The following is a 27,031-nucleotide window of genomic DNA, read 5'->3' on the forward strand; positions in this document are numbered from 1 at the left end:
TTACACACCGATCATCTCTGAGTACCGGGATTAGAGTTAATTTTTATTTTCTTCATTTCGTTTTCCTGAACCCAATTGACATCTTTATTTTACGAGTAAGGGAGTTATTACGAAATGAAATAGACTGAAAATTAGACCTGGGTCTTCTCCTTGGTGCGGGGAGAGGGGAGTGAAGAATGGTGGAGAGTTTCCCTCGAGGAAGTGCTACAAGTCCAGCCTTGGGGTCCTCGGGGAGAAGGAGCTTCAGGACTCTGCCACCTTTGAGGTCTCCCCGGGTCCCTTAACCTAATGCCTCATGCCTTCTTTTTGCTCAGAGACCCTCAGACACATTTCTCACGCCCCCCACCTTTTGGGTATGTGACTTTTCATACCCTGGCTCCATGATGAAATAGCCAATAGGATACACGCTCTTCGCTAATCCAAATGCTGCTCTGTTGGGAGGGATGGGGACAATCTGGAATGTGGCCATAAAGACACAGGACTCACCTGTCACCACTTCCATGCATGCCTGCTGTGGCCTTCTGTCCGTCCTGCAAGTAAAAGCAAACATGCAAGCATCAGACTGCACCTGTCAACCCTTTCTCTCCACTAATGTGGTCTAGTTCATAACAAGCCGTGGCTCAGCCTCGCTCTGGTTCTGGATTTATCCTTCCTGGAGTCAGAGACACACCACAGGTGGCTATGGAGCCACCAGAATAGGGTGAACAGCTTTGCTGGGTCCTCCTCTAGTCTGGCCCAAAGCTGGAAGGGGACGCAGCCCCGGTGTAGAAGGAGAAGGACCCCGGCCCAACCCTGCATGCTTCCCCCAAAGCAGAGCAAGGAGACAGGTGGTAGGAAGAACTCCATATTCGGCGCCTCCTCCTCCCCTTTCCTCCCTATTCACCCAGAGGACCCCAGGGGGATGTGTGGGCACAGGAGTGTCGGGCGAGGAGGCAGGAGGCTGGGTTCTCATCCCTGTTTTGCCACCTGCTCCTGAGGCCACTTGGAGCAAGCTGTCTCCTCCCTGGCCCTCAGGTTTCCCCAACAACCAAGCCAAGAGATGAGAGCAGATCCTATTGGAGGCTCCTCTCAGCTCTATGGCTCTGTGGTTCCAGAACAGTTACCATTTTTGCTTCTCCAGGTCAACGGTCCCAGAGTCTGGAGGCTGGAAAAGATAGGAGGTGTGAACAGCCCAGCCAGGGAAGGACGCAAGAGCCTGTCCTTGTGAGACCCCGGCTGCCTCCTACCAATAAAAGGGAGCCCATGGATCCAGAGAAAGGCCAAATCTGCTCATGAATGTCAGGCTTCCTATGCAACACGTTTGCTCATTTGTTCGTCAGAGCCCAGAGCAACCGAAGGTATGAATGTTTTCTTCGGAACAGCAAATGGCAACAGCAGAGCTTAGATTCAAACGCCTCTGTGTAGAATGTTAACCTCCACTTAGACACAGAAGGGGTTGTTTTACTGCATGACGTTTCTCATCTGAAATTCTGTTTATTGCCTGTCTCCCTTGACTCAAGTGTTAAGTGCATGAGGGCAAGAGTTTATGTCTGTTTTGTTCTTGACTATATTCCTCGGACCCAGAACAGTGCCTGACACATCAGAAGTATTCAATGAATATTTGCTTGATAAGTGTTTTTTGAATGAATGACGCTTCTCATTTTCCTCTCGGTAAAATGCTGGACAACACAGGACACTCCCTGCTGAAGATGTTCCCTGACTTTGGACGGAGGCAAGACTGTGGGAAGCCACCTGGGCATTGTGTCCTTTACAGGCTTCTAGGGGAGTCTAGAATTGCATCCAGTACATAGAAAGTACTCAGTGTGTATTAGCTATCATCAGTAGTAGTATTTTCACAGGTTCTGACACAAATTTTCTCTCTCGACTTCCTAGAAGATAGTGTCTCCAGGTGTCATGGTGACAGGTGACAGTTGTACTCACACTACCTACACCCAGTCTTCTGCTGCTTCTCTTTAAAGAGCCTGTCTATCCTTACCCACCCCGCTCAGCGGACAACCAGTCTGTAAAACTGGGTCACACTTCTGGAGCCTTCTTGGGAGGGCAGGCTGACCACAACCTTCATCTAAGTGGGACAAAGTGTTTTTACTCCCCAGGAAGAAGGAGTTTGAAAGGTAAAATTTCCAGGGAAATGCGGCAAGCTAAACAAAAATCAGGAATCATAAACCAGGATGCCAGGCCGTGAAGTCATGAGGGCAGCGGGCTGCTGGGCTGAGGCAAAGTGGGCAGCTTGTGCCCAAGCAAAGGGGACCTGAATGATAGCAGAGCCCCTGCCCAGAACAAGCTTATTGGGGCTGGTGAGGGGAAGGAAAGAGAGAGAACAAGAGGAACAAGGTGGGGAGAGCGGGGGAAGAGCCCAGTTAGAAGTCACAGAAAGGGAAGGCTGGGACAAACCCAGCAAACTCCTATGTCTCCATCTTGCCTGCTGGCAGCCATTTTCTCTCCATATCACCTTGGCTGAATGCACTATGGCACTGGAGATGCAAACCTAAATGAGACACAAGCCTGGTCTTCAAGGAAGTTGCTAGAATGACCTGTAACCTCCCTGGCACAGAAAATTCCTAGAACTCTTAGTTAAGCAAACAAAGCAAAACAAAAGAACAAGTCATAGATATTACATACAGTATAACCCTATTTAGGCTACACACACTCTCTCCCTATATATTGGTGTGTGTGTGTGCACGCCTGTGTGTGTGTGTGTGTGTGTGTGTGTGTGTGTGCATGCATGCTTGTGCAGACTGAGCAGAAGAGGTGATCAAATGAGATCTTCAATTTTTTATTCTGTATACATGTATTTTGTTTGATTTGTTTTAACATTTGTTTATTTTTGAGAGAGAAAGCAAGTGGGTGAGGGGCACAGAGAGAGAGGGGGACAGAGGATCCGAAGCGAGCTCCACACTGACAGGACAGAGCCCAATGTGGGGCTTGGACTCATGAACTGTGAGGTCACAACCTGAGCCAAAGTTGGAAGCTTACCCACTGCCGCCCAGGCACCCCTGATTTTTTCTTATACATTTCATATGTACCACATGTTAGTTTGGAAAAATATTTTATGAGCATTTGTAAATTTGCTCTTTAAAGTTCTTTGAGGAGGGGCGCCTGGGTGGCTCAGTCGGTTGAGCGTCTGACTTCAGCTCAGGTCACGATCTCGCGGTCCGTGGGTTCGAGCCCCGCGTCGGGCTCTGGGCTGATGTCTCGGAGCCTGGAGCCTGCTTCCGATTCTGTGTGTGTGTGTCTCTCTCTCTCTGCCCCTCCCCCGTTCATGCTCTGTCTCTCTCTGTCTCAAAAATAAATAAAAATGTTAAAAAAAAATAAACTTCTTTGAGGAAAAGTTGGTCTGGCTGAATTAAACAAACGCATACTACAGGCACAGGTAAGTGAGCCTTAGTTACAGAAAGTTCCAGGAATTAAGAAAAAAAAAAAGTACCAGTGTTATGAATTCTTTTCTTTCTAAATTCACTTTCCGTGAATTTTTCCTGGCCCTGTACTTTCTATAAACCAGGCTGAGTTCACAATCGCAGTCTCTGGGTAGACAGGAAGGCTGCCTCCTAGGAGCTGTGTTTCCAGGTTTTACCCTGAAGGCTGAGGTGCTGTCTGTATGATGATAAGATTCTGGGAGCAGGGAGTCCATCCCTGACTGGAGCTGTGTTCAGTGCCAGGCCAGCTCACAGGAGGAGAAAGGGGGGCCAAAAGTGACAGGCAGGAGCCCTGGGGTCTGCATAATTCATAAGCACGAGAGCTCCCAGAGCTGCAACCACAGAGGGGAAGTCATCACCCCTAGCCAGGTCTGACTTTAGAAACCTGACTTAGGGGGCTCCCTTCACTGAACTTCTCTACCTACACGGGAGAGTGCTCGAGTCCTCCAGCAAGGGTCACACACGTTCCGGGCACACAGGGACACATGGGCTCAGCAAACTCAACATGCTATCCGTGACGTGAAGCCTCTTTTCTCGATCACCTCCCCTTCCACACTCTCCCACTAGCAGACCCCCACCTTCACCCCCCATCTACACACACTCAAGGTCACACCAGGCACAGATAGCCTTGCCTGCCAGGTTCCCCTGGGCCCCTGGTCTGTTTTCTAATGTGAAGTCTGGTTCTTTCTGGAGGGCCAGCACCAGGCATGGGGAGTGGGCCAGGGCTTGTGGCGAGGGGACAGGAGAGGGCCGCTGGGAAGGAGCTGTGGTAGGTGGAGGAGGGAGGAAGGCACTGGAGGAGATGGTGGGGGAGGGGAATGTCCTGGTTCCAGGGCTGCGATGCAGCAGGACTCTGGGGTAGAGCGGAGAATGCTGGCCTGGGCACCCCTTCCCAAGACCTGGCCAGGGTTGGGGTGGGGGGCGGGTCCTGCGGGAAGCCAGCACTGACCTGGGAAATCACACTGGCGTTTGGCTCTGCTCTCCAACCCCCTTCTCTCCAGACCCTCTTTCACTGTTCATCTCTCTCTCCTTGTTCTTTCCGCCTCACTCATTGCTTTCTTTCCCCCTTCATCTGACCATATAAAATATACCACCTAAAATCTATTAGCAAAGATGGGTAGATTTTTAAAAATTCACCAAGCATGTAAGGATGATTTTTTTTTAGCTCATAAATAGAAAGTTTCAGAGATGATCTTTAAATTTCTCTGTGATCTTTGACTTTATTTATCCATTGATTTAATTCTTTAATGAGAAACTCCCAAAGTTTCCTCATCCTGATGTAAAGGGAGTCATTCATCTGATTTAAACACACACACACACACACACACACACACACACACACACACACACACACACACAAACAAACCCCTCTAGGGTTTAGAATGCTTCTGAGTCAGAGAATGTTCTTCTCTCCCAAAATGAAACACCTTGCCTGGCTACCAGGCATGCATCTGAGGCTCACCAGTCCCAAACCCTGACTCCCACCTCCACATCCTTGAAATACTCACAGGTTCCACGTAGCCCAGGGCTGCCACAAATTTTATATCAGAAGGTCTCACAGAGTGGACTGCAAAGACAAGAACTCCTTTAAGAAGGTCTAGATCTGCATTCCCCACAAATGAGCCAACGATGCCAGATGGGAGGGGCAGGCCATGGCAGTGAAAAGCCATGGCAGTGGAAAGCTGAAGACCAGGTGGTCACTGGGACCCATAGGAACCCAGCTGAAAAGAGGCTCATTCTTCTCTGGAAGCCACAGGTATCCCATGGAAGGTCACTCATGGCCCTCCTTTTCCCTCTTGCCGGGCCCTCTTGCTGCCTCTTGCTTCCCTCTATCCCTTGGCTCTGCATTTCCCCATTAATAAGTAACCAGTAATGACCTGAAATGACCTGAAAATGACCTGGGTACAAAAGGGATAATGTCAGCTTGAAGAGTGCCAGAGCACGGCACTCAAAGAGTGCCAGAGAACATCACTCTGTGAACACACAGAAACCTCAGATGCAAGCCAGATGCAAATGGTCCACCAGGAAGCCTCCATGACCCACCTGGGCCACAAGCATTTTTAGAACTAAGTCTCCCTAGAAACCACGGACCTACTCCTGGTCATGTTACAGGGCCATTACAAGTAAACTTCCTAAAGAGATCATTTCCTGAGAGGTGCATCGATTTCTTTTTCTAGCTACACTCCTTATATAACAGAATAGTAAGGATAGCATGCTTAACTGGAAACTGATAAGATAGTGCAATGCAAACATAAGCAAAGCCATTAAACATGGTCTATAATGTAGCCATTTGATAGAATAAAGCCAGAGAAGACAGCCAGCTCAAGAGCAACACTCATACCATCCAGGTATTAGACAAATCTAGCCTGTTATAGGAGAAAAATGTCTACTGTAGTAGAAAAATGTGCCACTGTAGTTTACATTACAAGATCCAGGAAGGCACATGAGTGACCAAGTTCTAACCCACAGCTCCTATGGCACCATCTGGGCCCCCTGAAGGTGAGCTCCCAGAAGTCACCCTTTCCCAGGCAAGCCACTGTGGGGCCATGTTGGTTCTATCTCTGGTGTCCTTCTATAGAAATGGCTGAAGGGAAAGGAGGAGGTGTTAAGGACTGAGGCTGGGGAAGAGGCTTGGATGGCCAAAGGATACAAGAGGAGTAGGACTGGAGCCTCTGCTGACTACCTCACAAAGAAGATGCCAGCCTTCCAAGCTCATGGCTCAGGGTCACATACCTGACTTCGGAGGCACACTGGATCCTGACTTCTTTGGGTTGCATGAGAATGCAAAGTTCTTCAGGGCCTGCAACAGAAACCAAATATCAGAAACATCAACTGCCCTCGTAGAGAAATATTGTAGGTCCTGAAATCTGGTGTACTTTGACCATGTACTTGTTCTCTCTAGACTCAAAATTCAGAAGCAGTGATTATCCATAGTCATGTTCATCATAGTCCCCATTCACCTAGTAAAAGGGGACATGTATCTATTGACAATGCCCTTAGCAAGTGGCAGGTAAGGATGCCTCAAAACATATGTGTATTTTACCACAGTAAAAAAATAATTAAGAAGAGACCCAGTATATCTAGACTAAAAAGTTAAAAATAATCCATTCTATGCTATCATATTTTTTATATTATCTACTTTCCCTCTTTTAACTTGCTTATCTGCATAAAAGCAGGTACAGGAGGCATTATGTTCATGTGCTGCTGGAAATGAATGGTAAACCAGAAACTGGGAAACTCGGGAGTCCCCGCCATATCAGTGTGTCCTAAGCCCAGAGGGGCTGTTGAGAGCAGAGAAGGGACTGGGTGACCAGCACTCGGGTTCACATGACCACTCAGGCTTCGTCAGATGCCCACACAGGTCCAGAGCAGTCTCTGCTGGCAATCACATAGAAGGCGTTGGGAAGGAAGATCATCTTTTCTCCCCAGAATCAAGAGTAGAAGAGGAAATATGCCAACAGGGGAAAACACACCATAAATAGGGTGCTTGACCACATCTCGCTGTCACAAGACACAAGTTAATTTCTCTGGAATTACTGATTTCGGTAAGAGATAAAGAATTTATTCTCAGCCCTTATCTTGTGGATGTTCTGGGAAGACCTCACCCAGATGCCTCCAGATAATTCACGGCATCTGCTCAAGGTTCACAGAGATAACAAGCCCATTTATAACTCTTTCTGGACGCTTCTGGGAACCACCAGCTCGGAATGCAGAGATGATGAGCCTCAAATTCCAGGAGATATGGTTGTGCCCTCTCTGCTGTACCAGGCAGCTTCACTTCTCCCGGGGAAGAAGCTCATCCAGCCCATTCCATCCAGACCTCAAGGGGGCACCTGCCAACTTGCATCGAGATTTGGATATACCCACCAGAAAAGGAACCCACCCACCCACCCCTCTTCTCCTACCAGGACAAAGCCCTCACCTCTGGTGATAGTTGCTTTTCCAGTGTGTTCTCGCCAGGAGAGGTAGTGGCCTGGGTGAGCCCTAAAAGAAAGCAAATACAGTTCAGATTATTTAGCTGCAGCTTTAGATTTACAGCTTTCATGCCCTTCCTCCCAGCTCTATCTATGTGCCCAGCTCAGTAACGTCCCTTGTAGTAGAAAAGTCCAGGTTCATCCCTCCGGCTATCTCCTCCATTGTCAGGGACACCTGCTTTCATTAACACAGCCTATTAAGGCAGAGTCCCCAAGTTGAAAAGCAAGAGTGTTACCTGGCAGGGGTCAGTAATAACCCTGCATCACGCTGTTATCTAGCAATAAAGGTATAAAGATACCTTTACTGGCTCCTTAGCAAAGGGCAGAACTCTTAAGGTAATGTTGGACACCTAGCTGCTGTTGTTTGGGGATCCAGGACAAAGCAAGGGAGGCAAAGGACATTCTGGAATAGTCTGAAGGGTTAGGTGAGTTTCAGAGGTAACCGTGAGATTCCCGTGGGGATGTCGAGAAGGGTCTTGCTGAGTGTGAGGTGGAGGGGGAAGAAAAGGCAGGTAGAGAAACTGCAAACCTCAAAGACATTCTCTTCCTCCCAGCTGATTTTGGGGCAGTGTCACAAAATATTTACATTTTCTTTACCTTCTCAAAATATAATTTACATACGATAAAAGACTCATCCTAAGTGTGTAAGCCAAAGAGTTTTCCCATAAAACATTTAATTTTTGAAATACACAAGTAACACTATAGTACCTTTAACAGCCCTCCAAATAAAAACAAAAATTCGCCCACAGTGCCACTACCCCAATAACCAAACGTGATTTGTTCACTCTCTTGGGTCTATCATCAGGCTCCAGATGGGGCACTCTTTCCATTTAGTTATAATCAGTGTGGATTACATTATATCCTGCAAGCTCCCTTTAATATTGTATTGTGAGTATTCTTTATATTGCTATGTAATGTTGATGTTTACTTTAACAGCTTCATGATACGTTTATGATACTGATACCTAATCATAAATCCTGGTCCCTTGTGTCTTCTGACTTTCCTTGCCCAGTTCTCTGCCCCTGGTACACTCTTTCTGTAAGGATGTACCATGTGAGAAGCCCCAAACAGCATTAGACAACGCCAAAGTGGGGGTCCTGACTTGAGGGAGATGCCTTGATTTCTTTTCTACCTCTGCCATCTTCTGCAGCTTTACCTTTTGACCCTGAAAAGTATTTATCTGGAGTTTCATAAGCAGCAAGAGTATATTTCCATTTCATGCCCACTGTGAGATCAGGCACTGATTTCCATATTGGAGCTCACAGCAGGAATGATTGCTGTAACTTGCCCCAGATCTCAGTGATAATCCTTACATTCCCAGAAGAAAGCTTTCTGGGCAGAAAGAGCCACATGACAGGGAGGAACAGGGGTGCGGACAAGGACAGAATGCTAGAAAAGGCTGGAGCAGATTTGTAAGTGGAGGGCAGGGTAGAGGAGGGTAGAGGCAGGCAGCTGGGCTATGGAGCTGCAAACGCCAGACTCCTCGGTGAGCAACAGGGAGCCATGACCGATCTTCAAAGACAGGAGTGTTGATGTGTGTTTTAAGATGATCATCACTCTGGGGGTGGTAGGGTTGGTGAATTAGCAGGGCAAGGAGGCGAGACTTATTTTTTTCGGCTAGGATACAAATGTATATGGTAGCTAACACTTATATGCAGCTTCTATACGTCAGGCATCCTAAGACTTACATGAAATAATTCATTCATCCTCATGACAACTCTCTGAGATAAATGCTATTAGCCCTACCTTATAGATAAGGAACAGCATCAGAAAGGTTAAGTGACATTTTAAAGGTGACACAGTTAGCAAATGGTGACTGCAGGATTTGAAAATGGGCAGTCTGGTTCTGTGGGCTGTGCTCATAGCCAACAACCTAAGTGTAAGTCACAGCCTAAGATCTAGATCAGGCATCAGCAAGCATTTTCTGCAAAGAGCCAGATAGTCAATATTTTGGGTTTTGCAGACCATACAGTCTCGGTCGCTACTCAGTTCTGCTATTGTAGTGTGAAAGACATCATAGACAACATGTAAACAGATCAACTTTCTGGAGACTGAAATTTGAATTTCATATCATTCTCATGTGTCATGAAATACCCTTCTATTTTTCGCAACCATTTAAACCTTTAAAAACCTTTGTGGATATCAATGAACGGATTTTAAGGTGTATATGAAAAGGCAAGATACCCAGAATGGTCAACAGAATATCAAAGGAGAAAAAAGTCAGAGGCCTGATACTAGCCAACCTCAAGACTTACTATAAAGCTACAATGTGGTATTGGCAGAAAAACAAAGAGATCCGTGGGATGGAGTAGAGAGCCCAGAAACAGACCCATGGAAGTAAAGTCAACTGATCTTTGACAAAGAAGCAAAGGCAATATAATGGAGAAAAGAGAGCCTTTTCAACAAATGGTGCTGGAACAAATAGACATCTACATGAAAAAAAAAATCTAAAAATGTAAAATCTATTCTTAGCCCACAGGCCATACAAAAACAGGCATAAGGCCGGATTTGGCCCCATGGCCATTATTTGCCAACCAATCAATGCTCAGTCTATTCTGCTACTATAAAGAGATCATCAAGGTAAAACAGGAAAATGGCATCTGGGGATCAGCAGTAGCCTTTAGCCCCAGGAAGGCCAGATGGGAGCCTGGGATCTGCCTCTAGATTATCAGGTTGGCTGTTGCCGAAGCTCTTCACTGGGCTTTGCCAGAATCCCACAGGTAAAGGAGCATTGGTGCTGGAAGCCAACTATCCCGTTGTCTTTGAGAGATGTCCTGTTCAGCACGTATCCTAGTCTTCCAGGCTCTAAGCCTGAGAAACAAACAAACAAACAAACAAATCTCTCCTCAAAGAAACTCTTTGGTCCCCTGCTATAAAAAGTAGGTTCCTTAGATTTTTATGACTGTTAATACACTCAGCTCTCTATAATTTCTAAAAAATTTTCAATCAAATAACATAAGCAGAATATCTAGCCAAGTGCCTGCACAAGTTGTATATTGAAATACGTTCCTTTTGAGGAAAGGTGCTGTTCCTTATCAAAACAATCCAGAGAGAAAGCGGTCATTATTAGCATAATTTTGTAGCAGAAGTAGTTAACATTGTTCTTTCAAGAAGTAGGATTGGTTTGAGAGTCTCCATCTGCTGACTCTAGATCTGAAAGGTTTTAAAGGGGATCAAAGGAGACTGTTCTTGAAGACAGTAGATGGATCCCTACATCTCTTTCCTGCAAACACTATGGGATCTTCTGGGTCTTGATTTTTCCTTCTGCAGAAATCCTATTGTGCATTTCCACATTCTCTGTGTGTGTGCACATGCATGATCGTGCCCTTCCACTGAGAGTCAAAAAGGCACCAAGAACTGGAGGGGTCAATAGCCAGAGAGAAGGGAAGTGAAGAGCATGGGCCCAACATTTGGTGCTGGTTTTACCCTAGAAACATTTGCCAAATCTTTGACAAGAGACATCAGCAGGTAAGAGGCTAACATGCCACGCAGAGCTTCAGGCAGTTGTGTGAAACTGGAAAGAAACACTAGGGTGTAATGTGCATCAAGGAGGGCAGGCCTGGTAAACATCCTGGGTTTCAGTTGGCGCTTCAAAGAGCTAGACCCCTGGAGTAGGGATAAACTTGAAATAGGCCATCCTGCAAAAAAGACGGAGTCCACTTTGAATCATTTTTATTCCAGAATAGATTAAGGTGATATGCCCCTACCTGTCTGCTTTTACGAAGGAAGATAGCACCATCTACAATGTGAAATTGTATTTCTAATGCCCGGCTTCCAATAAAAAAAAAAAAAAGTACCAGGAAACACCACCAAATAAATAGAAACCAAGAGAGAAAACAAAGAACAAAACAAAACAGACAAAAGAGAGTATATAGTAGTGAACTAATAAATGGGTAACATCCACGGCTCTATTAGCCTAATGTTTTGTTTCAAGGTAGGGTGAGAGGTGAACTAATCAGATTTTTAATGGGGGCAATCCAGGAAATGAGGAAGGTTGAAAGACGCTCTTTCCTTTCTCCTGGCTGACTGGAAATCTACATCCGTGCTAGGAAGACCTGGAATAAGTGAAGAGAAGCTTGAGAGTTGGTTCAAACTTTGTGTCCTTCCACAACCTACACATATGGAGCCTTAGCAACCCAAGTCATTTGAGCACGACCTCTGTCCGAGTCGCCGACTGATCACTAAACCATGCAGACCCGGGGATGACTCCTAGAATGCCAGGTTAAAAAGATAAAAATAAGAAATAAAAAACTGATCAAACACATCAGTAGCTACACATCATGAAGGAGAAGACAGATTCCACAGTTTAAGTCTAGGCAAGTTGCTGAAAAACCAACAACCCTCAGAAAAAATTAAACAAATCCAGAATTGCTAGATGTTTATCAAACATGTCCAGTTTGCAACCACAAATTACTAGACGTGCCATGAAACTGAAAAGGGAGCCTTGCACTATGGGGGAAAAAACAGCAGTCAATGGAAACCAGTTCTGGGTGGGCCCAGATAGAAGTTAGTAAAAAAAAAAAAAAAAAAAAAGAAAAAAAGAAAGAAAGAAAGAAAGGAAATCCAGAGTTGAAAAACACAACACTGAAAGATTTATTAGATTGGCTCAACAACAGACTTGAGATGGTAGGAAAAAGAACTTGTAAACTTCAAGCCAGATTGATAGATCAATAGAAGGTACATTTCTGAAAAATAGAGAAGAAAAAAAGATTGACGAAAAATAAACAGAGCCTCAGAGATCTGTGGCTACTGCCAAGCACACAAACATACACGTACTGAGTCCCAAAAGAAGCAGAGAAAGAGGCAGAAAAGGATTTGAAGAGATTATGGCTGAAAACTTTCCACATGTGAAGAAAGATATTGAGCCACAGATCAAAGAAACTGGGGGTGAAGGGGGGGGAACTTTAGGTGGGAAAAACACAGAGAGAAATTTACCCAGATACTTGAACTGTACTAACTGCTGTGTCTACGTGTAGTTCTAAAGCGAAGGAAAAAATTTCGAGAGCAGAAGAAAAACACACAGGAGACCAACATTATGATTAACGGTCAATTTCTCAGAAGCAATAGACACCCGAAGACAGTGGGATGACACATTCCAAATGGTACGAGGAAAATGATGCCAGATAGAAGCATGGTAATGTAAGAAGGAATGAAGTGCAGTAAGAGTGAATAAATCCAAAATAATATTGACTGCATAAAGCAGGAGCCAGTACACTGAGGCTCATAGGTCAGATCTGCCCGCAGCTTATTTTTGTATGGTTCTCTAGAGAAGAATGGTTTTCACACCTTTAAAGGTTAAAAAAAAAACAAAAACAAAAAAACAATATGTGATAGAGACCATACGTGAGCCACAAAAGCTAAAATATTTTGTCATTTGGCCATTTATAGAAAAAATTTGCCACCCCTGATAGAAACAATAAAAATAATGGAGGGTGGGGTTTAAAATACATGTAACATATTGCTGTGTGGGCAGATTCAGAGTAAATGGAGCTACGCCGATAAGGTTTTTCCTTTATCTGGGAAGTGATTAAAGTAATCATTTAATTAGATTTTAACAAGTCAAGGATGCATGTTGTAATTATAAATGCCAAAATAACAAAAACATGTATAATTAGCAGGCTCATGTTCAGCAGGGTAGGGTGGTGGAATTGAAGCAATAAAAATATTTTATCCAAAGGAGGCAAGAAAGAAAGAGAAAAGATCAGAAAACAGATAGGACATCTGACCCTTCACGTTTCAATGTGTCCTGTTTAAACACACTTGGGAAGACCAGGGAAGAAAAGCCGAGGGGGATGTAGGAGACCCTCCTTCAGTATCTAAAGGGGGCCTGGCCTTGCTCCATAACCTTTGTTCCCCAGAACCAGGAGTGGAAAACGTACAGTGACAGTTGTGATCATAATTTCAGTGTCACAGAGATGGTTAGCACAAACCATTTTTCAGACCTTTCCAACCTCAATGTTCTGTGATTTCCTCATACAACTACAGAGTTCACGTTTTGGGGGTTTTTTTTGTTTTTTTTTTAAGGTTTGTTTATTTTTGAGAGAGTGTGAGCAGGGGAGGGGTAGAGGATCCGAAGTGGGCTCCACACTGACAGCAGTGACAGCAGTGAGCCTGATGTGGAACTTAACTCACAACTGCAAGATCATGACCCGAGCCAAAGTCGGACTCTCAACCGACTGAGCCACCCAGGAGCCCCCAGAGTTCATGTTTTTAACTTGATGATCTGAATCGCCCATGGTAACTGCTTAGAGTAACTATATCCAGAATCTAAACATTAAGTGCTCAGAACAGGAGAACTTAGACCCCTTGGTGCTGTCCCCACTGACTCCCAGAGTGACTTGGCCCTCACTCCAGTTCTCCACTTCCCACCAGATAAATGGAAAAAAAAATTCTTGCCTGTTCCCATAGCACCCTGAGGTATTGTGGAAGAAATTATCAAAGCACTTGTGGCATGATTGAACCCCATGAATCTTTCTCTTTTGGAAGATTGTTTTAGCCTCCAGCTCACGGATCTATAAAGGGCTTTGAGAAACTCCCAACTCAGTAAGGTCAGTAAGGGAAAAAAACATGTACTTTTCCACGCTGATGGGAATGAAAGAGGAAGGCATCTGTGCACATTCAGAGAAACAGGTCTGGCTGAGATCAGTCATCCAAGTGGGAAGAGCCATGACCACTGGGGTCCTGGAACTAACAAAAGGCCATTAGAGCATCAGGCCTGACGAGGTAAATTCACACACGAGTGTCCTTAGGGAAGCACCTTCTGAAGCAAAGGTCCTCAACCCATCACCTGCTGCCTAGCCCCCCAAGACAGAGGCTCAGATTTGGTTGGCCTGATGTGGGGCCTGGGTATCCTGGACACCAGAAGTTTTTAAAAGCCCTTTGACTGCTGCACCTGTGAGATTAAGAGCCCCAACTCTTCAGGGAAACCCAGAGTGCATTAGCCCAACATCAGGCCAGGGGTAAGGAGGCTGATTTCAAAAGCAAAATTAAAACAGCCCATGCTCTCTTAATTTACAAATTTCCTTTATATTTTTCCACTTATGCTGTGCCTGGGGCACAATTTTCCACCCCTATCCCTGCCTTGAGGAAAGACAGCCATTTTGTGACCTTAATCAAGAATTAATGTCTCTGAACCTTGACTTCTTCATCTATCAAATGGGGATACGACTGGTTTCCTGGCCTTCTTCTTGAGGTTGTCTCAAGGATCAAAGAACAGGAAACTGCTGTGTGAACAGAAGAGGGCTGTACACAAGCTAGGAGTGGCTTGTCTCCCCGGATGAAAGGAAGGCCCTCGCCTTGGGCAGTGGGGGGAGGACTTTTAAGGCCAACGCATGTGCAATTAAGGCCACTCTTCAGGGTACATTAAATTCTCAGACTCTTTGAAAAGTATATTGTCCTCCCAGCAACCCTAAAGGGTAAGTAAGTGGCAGGAATTATGACCCTGTTAACATTTTTATAGGCTCAGAGAGACTAGGTGATTTTTACCAGCTCACACAGACCATGCCAGCAAGGGCAGGGACAGGCTCCGGGCCAGCGCTGCCATCCACCAAGCAGTGAGCTGTCCTGGCGACCTGGGAAGGGGAGGGTTCAAGTCAGCCTGTATCTGTCCCCTGTACTGTCTGGGCTGTAAGCAGGTCTTCTGGGATTATCTGTCTCTGCATGCAGCACTTTATCCCATGTACACCCAAGGGCCTGCAGAATGCTGTTGACCTGGGAGGAGGCACCACACATGACTGCCTGTGGGAGCAGAGTCAAAAACCACAAGTCATGCTTGGCTGCTGCTCCAACACCAGGACCGCCTGTGCGCCAAGCATCACAGGATGTCAGCATCTCTTCCTCAGTGTGGTGCTTTGATGGTCACATGCCATAGTCAGTAGAAGGGGACAGTGAGGACTAGAGAATCTTTCTGGGGTAGCTGGCCTAACCTCTAAACATTTGTCTTAGAATTCTAGAATGGTGGGGCAGCTGGGTGGTTCAGTCGGTTAAACATCCGACTTCTGCTCAGGTCATGATCTCACGGTTCATGGGATCGAGCCCCACATTGGGCTCTGTGCTGACAGCTCAGAGCCTGGAGCCTGCTTCGGATTCTGTGTCTCCCTCTCGCTCTCTGCCCCTTCCTCACTTGCACTAGGTCTCTCTCAAAAATAAACAATAAAAAAAATAATAAAGAATTCTAGAATGGCCAACGTGGGCAGATCCTTGATATCATCTCATTTAATGTCTCAGGAACCTAAGACCCAGAGAGGTTAACAAACTTGCCGAAGATCACTCAGCAAGTTACTAAAAAGACCATGATGTGGAATTTGATTCTCCTTAATGTCATCTGATATGCTTTCCTTGGGACCAAAGTCTTTTTAAAAGAATGTTCTTAAAGGGCTTGTTGTGTGTGTTGCTCTATAGCCTGAGTCCCTGGCATGTGGAAATATATTCTTTTGTCACGTCTATAAGACCAGTTTTTTTTTTGGCTGTCCTAACTCATCAATCTCAATTTTTCATCAGGCATGCCAAAGAATGATAACAGTATTAACACGGTCACAACTTTTTGGGTAGACACATCCTCTAGTCTGATGATTGTACAAAAAACATTAGAGATGACTTGGGAAGTCCCAAACCAACATTCTCTAGATACTCCGTGTCCTGTGCTGATGACCACAGGGGATACCACCACCCATTACAGATTCCATCCCAGACACAGACCAGTGCACCCTCCTGTCTCCACCTCCTGATGCCCACCCAGTATCCAACATCATACACCCTGTGTCGGGGGAGAGGGAAGAAGTCTTTAGGGAGCAGTGTGAATGGGAGGGAGCACATCTGCAGTTGACTTAAGGCTTTGCCCTTCGCTCGTTATATGACCTGAGACGAGGAAGGCTTTGCTTGTCAACTAGGTTTTCCTCACCTTCCTCATGGGAACAATTGAGGTAGGCCCAGAGCCAGGACGAACAACCCGAAGAAGAGGGTGCCATGGTGAAGGTGAACCAGTGGTATCTCAGCAGCGGCTGGCCAGGGCCCTGACTCCTCCCATGCCAATACCCTCCACAATCATTCCCAGCTCCAGTCAGAGATTTAACGGGGACCCTCAAAGGTGGATGGGGGTGGTAGCGATTATTAGTGAGCTCCAACAGGAGGGGAATCTCAGGGAGCTGTGCGGGGGCCTCATGGTCCACCCTCCCCCGCAATCAGGAAAGTCTCTTTCCAGAGACAACTGGGAGGTTCTAGTGTGAAGAAGAGAACATGGGCTAAGGACCACTGTTCCCACTGAGATGCAAGAACACAAGAGGAGACAGTTGCCTAAAAGAAAAGCGCTTGGCCTTCCCAGAACCAAGCAAACTCCCTGCGGGGCCTCTTTCTAGGAGCCAGGCACACAAATTCACCAGTGTGCTGCCTCTTTCCACACATGACCTTTTATGTTTGAAGCTGGCAGACTCATCTTGTCCAAAATACCACTTGCATTAGGCCACTCTCCTCCTGAAGAGTCTGTCATAGCTCCCCACTTCCCACAATAGCAAATCCAAATTCTAGGCTTGCTGCGTAACCTTGGGCAGGTCACTTAACCTGACCTGCCCAAGGGTTCGGTTTTTGTTCATGTAAAATAAATAAATAAATCAACACACAAACAAACAAACAAACAATAAAAAAAAGGGGGAATAGTTCTTTTAGAAGTCTCTTTAAGCCAAAAGATATTATGATAATCTCTATTGTTCTGGTCTTGGGATTTCAAATTCCTCCCCCGACACTAACCCTGCCCTCGGATCAGCAGACCTGCTCCCTGCACTAGGAACCTCGACTTCATCTCTGAGTGTGCTGCTCCCTAACTTGCATGCCCTCCCTGCTCCTGTGTTTATCTTGATCCCACACAGCTTTCAGAGCTCCGCTGAGTTTCCCTCCTACGTGAAACTTCTCCAGCCCACGTTCACCTCTCAGTTCTCTGAAGCCTGTTGCTTTCATTACAGCTACTTCACCTATTTTGGTACTTAATTCTTCTCCAGTGATTTTATGCAAATAAGCTCTCTCCTGAGGGTTCCTTCTTTTGGTTTATTATCTCCCAGCCAGGCTCAGCTCAACTCGGGTTCTTAGAAGAGCGCTCAGACAGTTAACTGACAGTAGCAAAAATGCAACTTGATGAAAAGGATGATCGACGATAAAGTCCTCAAAAACTACAAGGTACAGATGACAGCCCAGGAAAAGTATGGCTCCTGAGTCCCCCCAGAGAGAATCCCTTACCTGGGTGTGCGGCTGACAGAAGGAACTTGGAGGCAAGTGAGTTGGAGCAGGGGGTGGAGATGGGGATTGAGGCATCTGATGTAGAAGAGAGTCTAACACCAGAGTTCCAAGGATGGCTCGGCCACCAACTGGCTATGGGACTTGAGCAAGTCCCCACTCCTCTCTCGTCAATAACTAGAAGAACCTGGACTACCAAAAGCTCTCCAGGGTTGCTATCTACTCTTATTTGGAAAGACGATTTCTAGAAGGCTCGGCTGGCAACCTCCAGGAACGACTCTAGGTCCCTGTAAAACAAACATTGACTGGCTGTACTTATTCTAATGAGAAAAGAGGTATTCCTTTCCTTACCTGCTCCTACCTTTGGCTTACCAGTGACAGGCCTGACCCAGGTGCATTACCAAGGCGATGAGTTTTCATTCCCCAGCCTGACAGTCTCCCAGGGAACTGCTGACCCATTCCAGGAAAATGAAGCTCTAGCAAAAATTATACTTTATTAGATACAGTGGTTTCTTGCCAACTTGCTTTTGCCAATTGCAGTTTTAAGATAATGATGTTTCAGTTTTATACACCCAAACTTTTGGAACAGGAACCTATTTCTACGTGTGTTGTTTGTTGAGCCCATTTCAAAGCTTAAATAAAAGCCAAATTATGATTCTTCCCTCCCTGTAATACAGGGTGGTGGCAAAAAGCCATGACTCAGGACTCAGTCTCAGGACTGAACTCTGGCTCCTGTACTTACAGCTAGATGATCTTGGGGAAGTTATTTAATTTCTGAGTCTCAGTTTTCTCATCTGTAAAATGAGGATAATAGTATATCCCTCTTTTTTTTTTTTTTAAGTTTTTATTTACTTATTTTGAGAGGAAGAGAGCAAGTGGGGGAGGGGCAGAGAGGATCCCAAGCAGGTTCCACACTGTCAGCACAGAGCTCAACATGGGGCTCAAACTCACAAACTGCAAGATCATGACCTAAGCTGAAACTGAGAGTCAGATGCTTAACCAACCAAGCCACTCAGGCATCCAACAGTATATCCCTCTTAAGTGGAAGCTGTTATATATACACAGTAGTTAGTGTGGCGCTTGGCTGGCTGTTCTAGAGAACCTCACGCTGTGAGTGTAGTTTGAAGTGACACTCAAATGGCAAGGTCCCCAGTGCTCGACAGAGTTACATTTATACGGTCATATTCATCTTAGGCCCCAAAGAGTCTACAAATAACTCTTGGAGGAGTCTGAGCTGCACACAATAAAAAATAACTAGGCAAAGAGAGAAACAAAGTATCCAGAGGTAAGAATCAGCAGAAAAAAAAAAAAATACAGTAGAAACAGATCCAAGATGGTGGAAAAGAAAATTTGAGGCTATTCACGGAAACACAAAATTTTTTTTTTTTTTTTTTTTTTTTTTTTTTTTTTTTTTTTTTTACAAAATTATTTTTAAAAGTAACATTGTCAGTTTGGTACAGAAATACATGTAAATTATATTTGAAAAATATTTTCAAAGCCTCTAATGATCAGGTCTAACAGCACATTAGACACAACTGAAAGAATGAATAAATTAGGACATGTGTCATAATATATTACTCAGAATGCAGCAATTTTCTAGAAATGCAAAAAGATGGTACAGTTGGAATAGAGGCTAAGGGACATGGTATATAAAGTAAGACAACCAAACATACATTTAATTGGCACCATGGAAGGAAAAGACAGAAATAATGGAGTAGAAGCAGTATTTCAAGAGATACTGTCTGAGAATTTTCAAAATTTATGGAAGATATCAAGCCATAGATTCAAGAAAGACTATAAATGTCATGCGAGATTAATTCACAGAAATTAATGAAACAGGAAAAAACATACAATTTAGACCGTAGTGTATTTTTCCAAAAAGGACCATAACTTTCCTCCCATCCTGCAGGCCCCTTTGCAATGTGACTTTTGCCACCCCTCCCCACAAGAGGTAAAGTCTATTTCCTTCCCCTTGTATGTAGGCTGGCCCTGAAAATTGCATTGACCAACAGAAGCAGCAGAAATGACTCTTGGGCCCAGGCATTAAGAGGCCTTGTGGGTTCTATTTTTGCCCATTTAGGTACTTCTGTACCCAGCCCAGGCTGTCCTCCTAGAAAGACCATGTGGAGGAGGACCAACACACCCCAGTACCAAGTCAACAGACATGTCATTTTAGATCGGCCATGTCAGTCCCACACAATACCGTGTGGAACAGGGACAAGATGTCCCAGCTGATGTCTTCCCAAATTGCAGATCCACTGAATTGTGAGTAAATAAAATGGTTGCTGTTTGTCAATATGATTTACTGTAACATGCTCTGCAGCAACAGACAACTATGACATAGAAGATCAATAAAGCCAAAAGTTGGTTCTTTCAAAAAACTAATAAGGTAGATAAACCTCTGATAAGATGAATCATAGAAAAAGGATGAAGTCACAAATAACCAGTATTGGAAATAAAAAGGGGGCATAACTACAGAAGCTACAGATATCAAAGAGATAACAATAGAAATTCTCTAAAAATTATGCAAAAAACTTCAACATGTACTTGAAATGAACACATTCCTAGAAAGACAAAACTTTCCAAAACATACTTATAAGAAATAAAAATATGAATAATTCTATAACCATTTAAAAAACTGAGTCAGGGGATGGGAGAAGATATTTGCTAATGACCTATCAGATAAAGGGTTAGAATCCAAAATCTATAAAGAACTTACCAAACTCAACACCTGAAAAACAAATAATCCAGTGAAGAAATGGGCAGAAGACATGAACAGACACTTTTCCAAAGAAGACATCCAGATGGCCAACAGGCACATGAAAAGATGCTCAGCATCACTCATCATCAGGGAAATACAAATCAAAACCACACTGAGATATTACCTCACACAGGTCAGAGTGGCTAAAATTAACAACTCAGGAAACAACAGATGCTGGCAAGGATGTGGAGAAAGGGGACCCTCTTGCACTGTTGGTGGGAATGCAAACGAGTACAACTCTCTGGGAAACAGTGTGGAGGTTCCTCAAAAAAATTAAAAATAGAATTACCCTATGACACAGCAATAGCACTACTAGGAATTTATCCAAAGGATAGAGGAGTGCCGATTCATAGGGGCACATGTACCCTTATGTTTATAGCAGTGCTATCAACAATAGCCAAATTATGGAAAGAACCCAAATGTGGCTGGTCTGATGAATGGATAAAGATGTGGTTTCTATATACAATGGAATACTACTTACCAGTGATAAAGAATGAAATCTTGCCATTTGCAACAACGTGGATGAAACTGGAGATTATAATGCTAAGTGAAATAAGTCAGTCAGAGAAAGACAGATATCATGTTTTCATTCATATGTGGAATTTGAGAAACTGAACAGAAGACCATAGGGGAAGGGAAAGGGAAAAATAGTTTCAAACAGAGAGGGAGGCAAACTATAAGAGACTCTTAAATACAGAGAACAAACTGAGAGTTGATGGTGGGGTGGAAGGAGAGGAAAATAGGTGATGGGCATTGAGGAGGGCACTTGTTGGGATGAGCACTGGGTGTTGTATGTAAGTGATGAGTCATGGGAATCTACTCCCGAAGTCAAGAGCACTCTATATACACCGTATGTTAGCTAACTTGACAATAAATTATATTTTAAAAAATAATTTAAAAAATAAAAAACTGAGTCAGTAGTCAAAAATCTAGCAAAATATATTCTAGGCTATTGGTGAGTTCTACCAAGTAAAGGAAAATATTCCATTCATATATTTTATATAATTTTTTTAAAGTAAACTCTACCCCCCAACATGGGGCTTGAACTTGTGGCCTCAAGATCAAGAGTCTCATGCTCTACTGACTGAGAGAGCCAGATACAATGAATTCCATTCATATTAAAAACTATTCAAGAAAGAAAAATAGAAACACTCCCAAATACATTTTACGAGAATGTAGAACACTGATATCAAGATCCAACAAGGGCACCAAGAGAAAAGAAAATGACAGTTCAGTTTCATTCATGAACATGTAAGAAAAAGAATCCTACACAAGTGTTAGCAAACTAAATCCAGCAGTACAGTCGACCCTTGAACAACTGGAGGTTGGAGCACTGACCCTCCACACAGACAAAATCTATGCATAACTTTTGATTCCCCCCCAAATTTACTACTAATAACCCACTGTTGACCAGAATCCTTACCAATAACATAGTCAACTAACACATATTTTGTTTTTTATATGGATTATATACTGTATTCTTATAATAAAGCAAGCTAGAGAAAAGAAAATGTTAATAAGGAAGAGAAAATACATGTATAGAGCTTTGTGTTTATCCATAAGTTTACATCATCTGTTTACAAGATGAATTATCTGTTGTACTTAACATCAATATTGCCTTAAAGGATACAAAATACTCTAGATGGTATATGTTTTATGAATACCAGACATCAAAAATGAAAAGATAATCTATGTCTCTGTGTAGATTTTGATAATTTTTAGCTTTTCATAATAGATTTGTGTACATTTTAATGGTAGTAAATAATAAAATAGACTAGTATTTACATAGAATTAACACATTCGTGACATCCCTAACTTTTTCTTAATGTTTTTGATATTTCCAGGCTATGCTGTTTCTAAGTTGTTTCAAATTGTCACAAATCTCCAAAAAATTTTCCAAAAGTTTGTTGAAAGAAATTGGATATAGGTGGACCCACATGGTTCAAATCCATGTTTTCTAGGGCCAGTGGTATATAAAGACAAAATATACCATGACCAATTTGCTTTTATTCCAGGAATGCACAGATAGCCCAATATTAGCAAATCTATTAATGTAATTCAAAATAATAACTAATCTAAGAGGGGGAAATAAGATTATTTCCATAGATGCTAAAAAGACACTCAACAAACTTTAACATTTATTCCTGATAAAAACACTCAAGGAAATAGAAATTTATGAATATTTCATTAATGCAAACACACACACACACACACACACACACACACGTGAGTGTGTATGTGTATTTATGCATGTATGGATAATTCCCAAAGGCCATCATCCAACTGAATAGGGAGAAATTTACCTCCTACTAAGGTCAGGAACAGGGTGAGAATTGCCACTATCACCACTGTTATTTAATATGGTATTGGAATATTAGCCAATTCAATTAGTAAAAAATAAATACAGGAAGAAGAATTAGAAACGAAGGAAAACTCTTATCTGTTAATAATATGGGTGTATAATTGCTCTAGAGAATTAACGATAAAACTAATTCAAAAGGTATAATAATGTAGCAAGATAGAAAGTATAAAATTAACATGCAAAATGTAAAAGCCTTTGTATATATCAATATATGAGCTGGCCCAGTTGGAAGTATAGTGGAAGAGAATAAAAAACATTTATAATAATTATAAAAGATTAAATACTTCTGGATAAGCCTAGTTTCATTTTAATTTTAAGTGAATTTCAATAAAAATGCCAATGGATTTTTTTCCAAAGCTAGATGAATTGATTCTAAAGTTCATTTGGCAAAATAAACATGCAAAAATAGCTATTAAAAACCCTGAAGAAAAGAGCAGTGAACATAGACCATTACAAAATGGTCACAAATATGCATCTGTGGATGCGTGTCACTTTACAATGTAACTTTGCTGCTCCTTCCGTCTAGAGAAGTTTATTTCTCTTCCACTTAAACCTGAGGTTGCCCATATGAATTGCTTGGGCCGATGGGATGTTATCAAACATTCGCAAGCAGAGACTTGAAAAGTGCTAGCACATTGGGACTTAACCTTTTTCATCACTTTTTTGGAACCTGAGATCACATGGTCTTTAAAAATAAGAAAAGATACTCAACTTCCTTTGTAATCAGAGAAATTAAACTAAAAATGCCATTTCTCACCTGTGACCTTTGCAAAAGTTCTAAAGCTTGACTATACACTATATTGTCAAGCTACGGAGAAGATGACATTTTATTTATATACTACCAGGGGGAATATAAAATGGTACAATCTTTACAGAGGCAAATTTAACAACATCCAACAAAACTATGTGTGTTTACCCTTTGACTCCTAAGTTCTAGGAACTTATCCTAAGCTATACCTCCAACAACATGAAAAAGACATATGCACATGATTGTTCATGACAACACTACTTATAATAGCAAAATATTGGAAACAACCTAATGGCCACATCAGGAGACTTGTTGAATATATATGGTAATAGTGGAATAGTCTACAGTTGGAAAAAAATGAAAAAGATCTGAATAGATACAGTATAATCTCAGGATACATTAGGTGAAGAAAATTAAAGTAAACAAAAAAACATACAGGTTATCATTTGTGCAAGAAGGAAGACAAAATAAAGTATATTGCAAAAAGAAATATAGTGAAGATATGAAAATAATGAAATTGGTTATCTACATGAATAAGTAGAAAAGAAAGGCTAGAGTAGATGGAACTTCTCTGAGTGTCTTTTTTCACATAGTTCTGACTTCTGAACCGTGTTAATGTTCTATATATTCAAAAGATAAACTAAAATCAACAAGAATGGGAGAAACCCTATAACTGAATACAGAGACAAACTTAACTATGTGTCCGATAGATAACCATACAGTGAGAACAAAAGAAATAGAATTAATCCCAGTGATTTTGAACTAAGTATATTGATTATATACCTTGAGTGTGATATACTCGAAGGAAAAAGAATGGCAAGAAACCATTGTTATTGGTGCTATTGTCATTGGTGCTATTATTAGAGTAGCTCCGATATTATGTTGTATCACAGGACTCAGCAAACAAAAAGATTTATTGTTGCTTTTGTAACCTTGGTTTGCACTGTGAAAGAAGGACAAAACCAATCTGAAATGGGGGAAGGAGATAAAAGGCTAATTCTACCTAGAGATCATTTGTATACATTTATTTTTTAAAAAGGAAACTGTACTTCTTAGCTCTGTCCACGGGGTGAGCTTGGACATAACTCCAGCAGCAATGAACACCCCTAGCACCTAATCTTGGTTTCTAAATAAAATCCCCCAACAATTGGAACCTTGAAGAAATGGCTAATTGCATGGCTGAGATTGGAAAAATATAGGATTAGTTGGAATGGCTTGTTCCATAAAACTAAAAAGTGCTTAAAAATGGATGGGGACACAGGAGGCAGTATGAAGGCGTCTCACTGGCCAAATCCATAATTCCTTGAGCATCGAAATGAATAGCAGCCTGAATGGATTATACCATGCTGACTAATAAAAGAATCCATAGAGGCACCTGGGTGGCTCAGTTGGTTAAGTGTCCGACTTTGGCTCGGGTCATGATCTCCCTGTCTGTGGGCTCAAACCCCGTGTCAGGCTCAGTGCTGACAGCTCAGAGCCTGGAGCCCGCTTCAGATTCTGTGTCTCCCCCTCTCTCTGCCCCTCCCCTCATGCTCTCTCTGTCTCTCTTTCTCGAAAACAAACATTTAAAAATTTTTTAAATACTAAAAGAATCCATAAATCTATTTTATATTAAAAAGATAAAACATAATAAGAATGGGGTAGAGAAGAGAATCTCTTATTTTTTTTAATGGGGGAATGCTAACTAACAATGTTAGAAGGAATGAGAGACATTTTAAAATCACCACGTTACGGTCACCCTGGTAATATTCAGTTCAGGCAAGAATCATCAGTGGATGGGAAAACCATTGGGTAGAAGAATGGTCACATAGGATCACAGTTCCTCCTCACAGATAACTTATAAATCACATGGGGGGAGGCACCCTTACAAGGGAGAACTCTGGCAGACACACCTTAATCAAATTACCAAACTTAACACAATCAATTAGGGTATTTACCAGCATCACATGTATCCCCCAATACCTTAAGGACAAAACATGATCTATTTTTTATTTCTTCCCAGAGAGTTTAATCTGATTCCAGCAATAAAAAAAAAACCAATTTGGACAAATCCAAATTGAAGTGCATACATACAAAAAGCCAGCCTAAAGTTTTCATCAACACAAAAGAACAAACCAAGAGGCTAAAGAACTATTCTAGATTAAAAGAGATGGAAAAGGCAAGGTAAGTAAATACAATGTGTGGTCTACAGTAAATCTAATAAGCAATGACTGAAAAAAATGAATAAAATAATAAAGTCAATTCATCACAATAGCAAATTTAATGGAGTCAATCATATAATCTTCTCAATAAGTGCAGAAAAAAATATTAGATAAAATCCAATATCCACTCATGATTTTTTAAAAATCTCTTAGCAAATTAGTAACAAGATAGAACTGCTTAGTCTCATAAAGAGTATTTGCAGAAAAGCCTACAGCATACACCATACATACTGACAAAATGTTAAACACTTTCCTTTTGAACTTGGGAATAAGGATGCCTCCAAACATCACTTCCATGAAAAATTGTAGTGGAGCCAGCACGGGAAGAAAAGTAAAAGAAAGAAACAGTATATAGGTTGAAAAGAGAGCAACAAAACTGTCATTATTGGCAGGGTTGTGTATATAGAAAATCCAAAAGAATATGCAGATAAAAAAACATATTAAAATTTATAAGAACTTAATTGGGTTCACAATCAATATATAAAAATCAATTCCATATACAAATAAACATTTTCAAAGCAAACAGTTAAAAATCCATTCAGACAACAAAAGGTCATATGCCTAAGAATAAATTAAACAAAACATACACAAGCCCTCACCAGAGAAACTGTAAAACTTCAAGAGGCATTAAAGAAGATCTAAATATATGCTCATGATTTGGAAGACTCAATATTGTAAAGATGTTTGTTGTCCCGAACTTGATCCATAGAATTCAGAGCAATTTTCATCAAAATCCCGACAGGTTTTTTGAGGGGTAGAAATTGACAGAAAGTAAACTGTATATGGAAGTTCAAAGTCAAGTCATTTTTAAGAAGAAAAAAAATAGAAAGACCTGTTTCCTCCAATGATAAAACTTACTATAAAGCTGCAGTATTGAGACAATGTGCTGTAGGCAAAGGGTCAGACAAATGGGTAGATAAAGTTGAGTTCTGAAACTGATGCAAGCACATCTGAGCCCTTTCCATATGAACAGAAAAGGCTCTTCACAGCAATGAGGAAACCATGGACTTCCCCATAAATAGTGTGGAGACAACTAGGTATTTGCACAAAAAGAAGTGTGTAAAAGTCGGTTCCTCTCTTACACTAGTCACAAAAACCAATCCCAGGTGAATTCAAGACCCAAATGAGAAAAGAAAATCTATGAAATTTTAGAAGGAGATATGGGATAATATCATCAAGACCTCAAGGCAGGAGAGGAGTTCTTAAATAAGACCCAAAGAGCACAAACCATGAAGATTAAAAATGTTAGTAAAAGGTGAAATATTTATATGATCTGAAGAGAAACCAGAGTATAAGATCGAAAACTTTAGAAATAAAGAGACAGAACACAAAACCGACAACAGCCAGACGA

The 27,031-nt window shown here is 42.3% G+C and overlaps 1 protein-coding gene across 1 annotated transcript in view; it reads right to left on the minus strand.

The window, feature by feature from the left end:
* The window catches only part of PLB1 (phospholipase B1), a 143,254-nt gene that overhangs the window by 93,636 nt on the left and 22,587 nt on the right, over positions 1–27,031 (minus strand). Inside the window, exons 3-7 of the mRNA XM_042982257.1 lie at positions 7,336–7,397; positions 6,147–6,213; positions 4,922–4,980; positions 1,104–1,144; positions 487–530 (exon numbers count right to left, since the gene is read on the minus strand). Of these exons, the coding sequence (XP_042838191.1) occupies positions 487–530; positions 1,104–1,144; positions 4,922–4,980; positions 6,147–6,213; positions 7,336–7,397 (273 nt within the window). The remainder of the gene's footprint in view (positions 1–486; positions 531–1,103; positions 1,145–4,921; positions 4,981–6,146; positions 6,214–7,335; positions 7,398–27,031) is intronic.

Source organism: Panthera tigris, chromosome A3 (assembly GCF_018350195.1).
Source record: "Panthera tigris isolate Pti1 chromosome A3, P.tigris_Pti1_mat1.1, whole genome shotgun sequence".
Classification (NCBI taxonomy): Eukaryota; Metazoa; Chordata; class Mammalia; order Carnivora; family Felidae; genus Panthera; species Panthera tigris.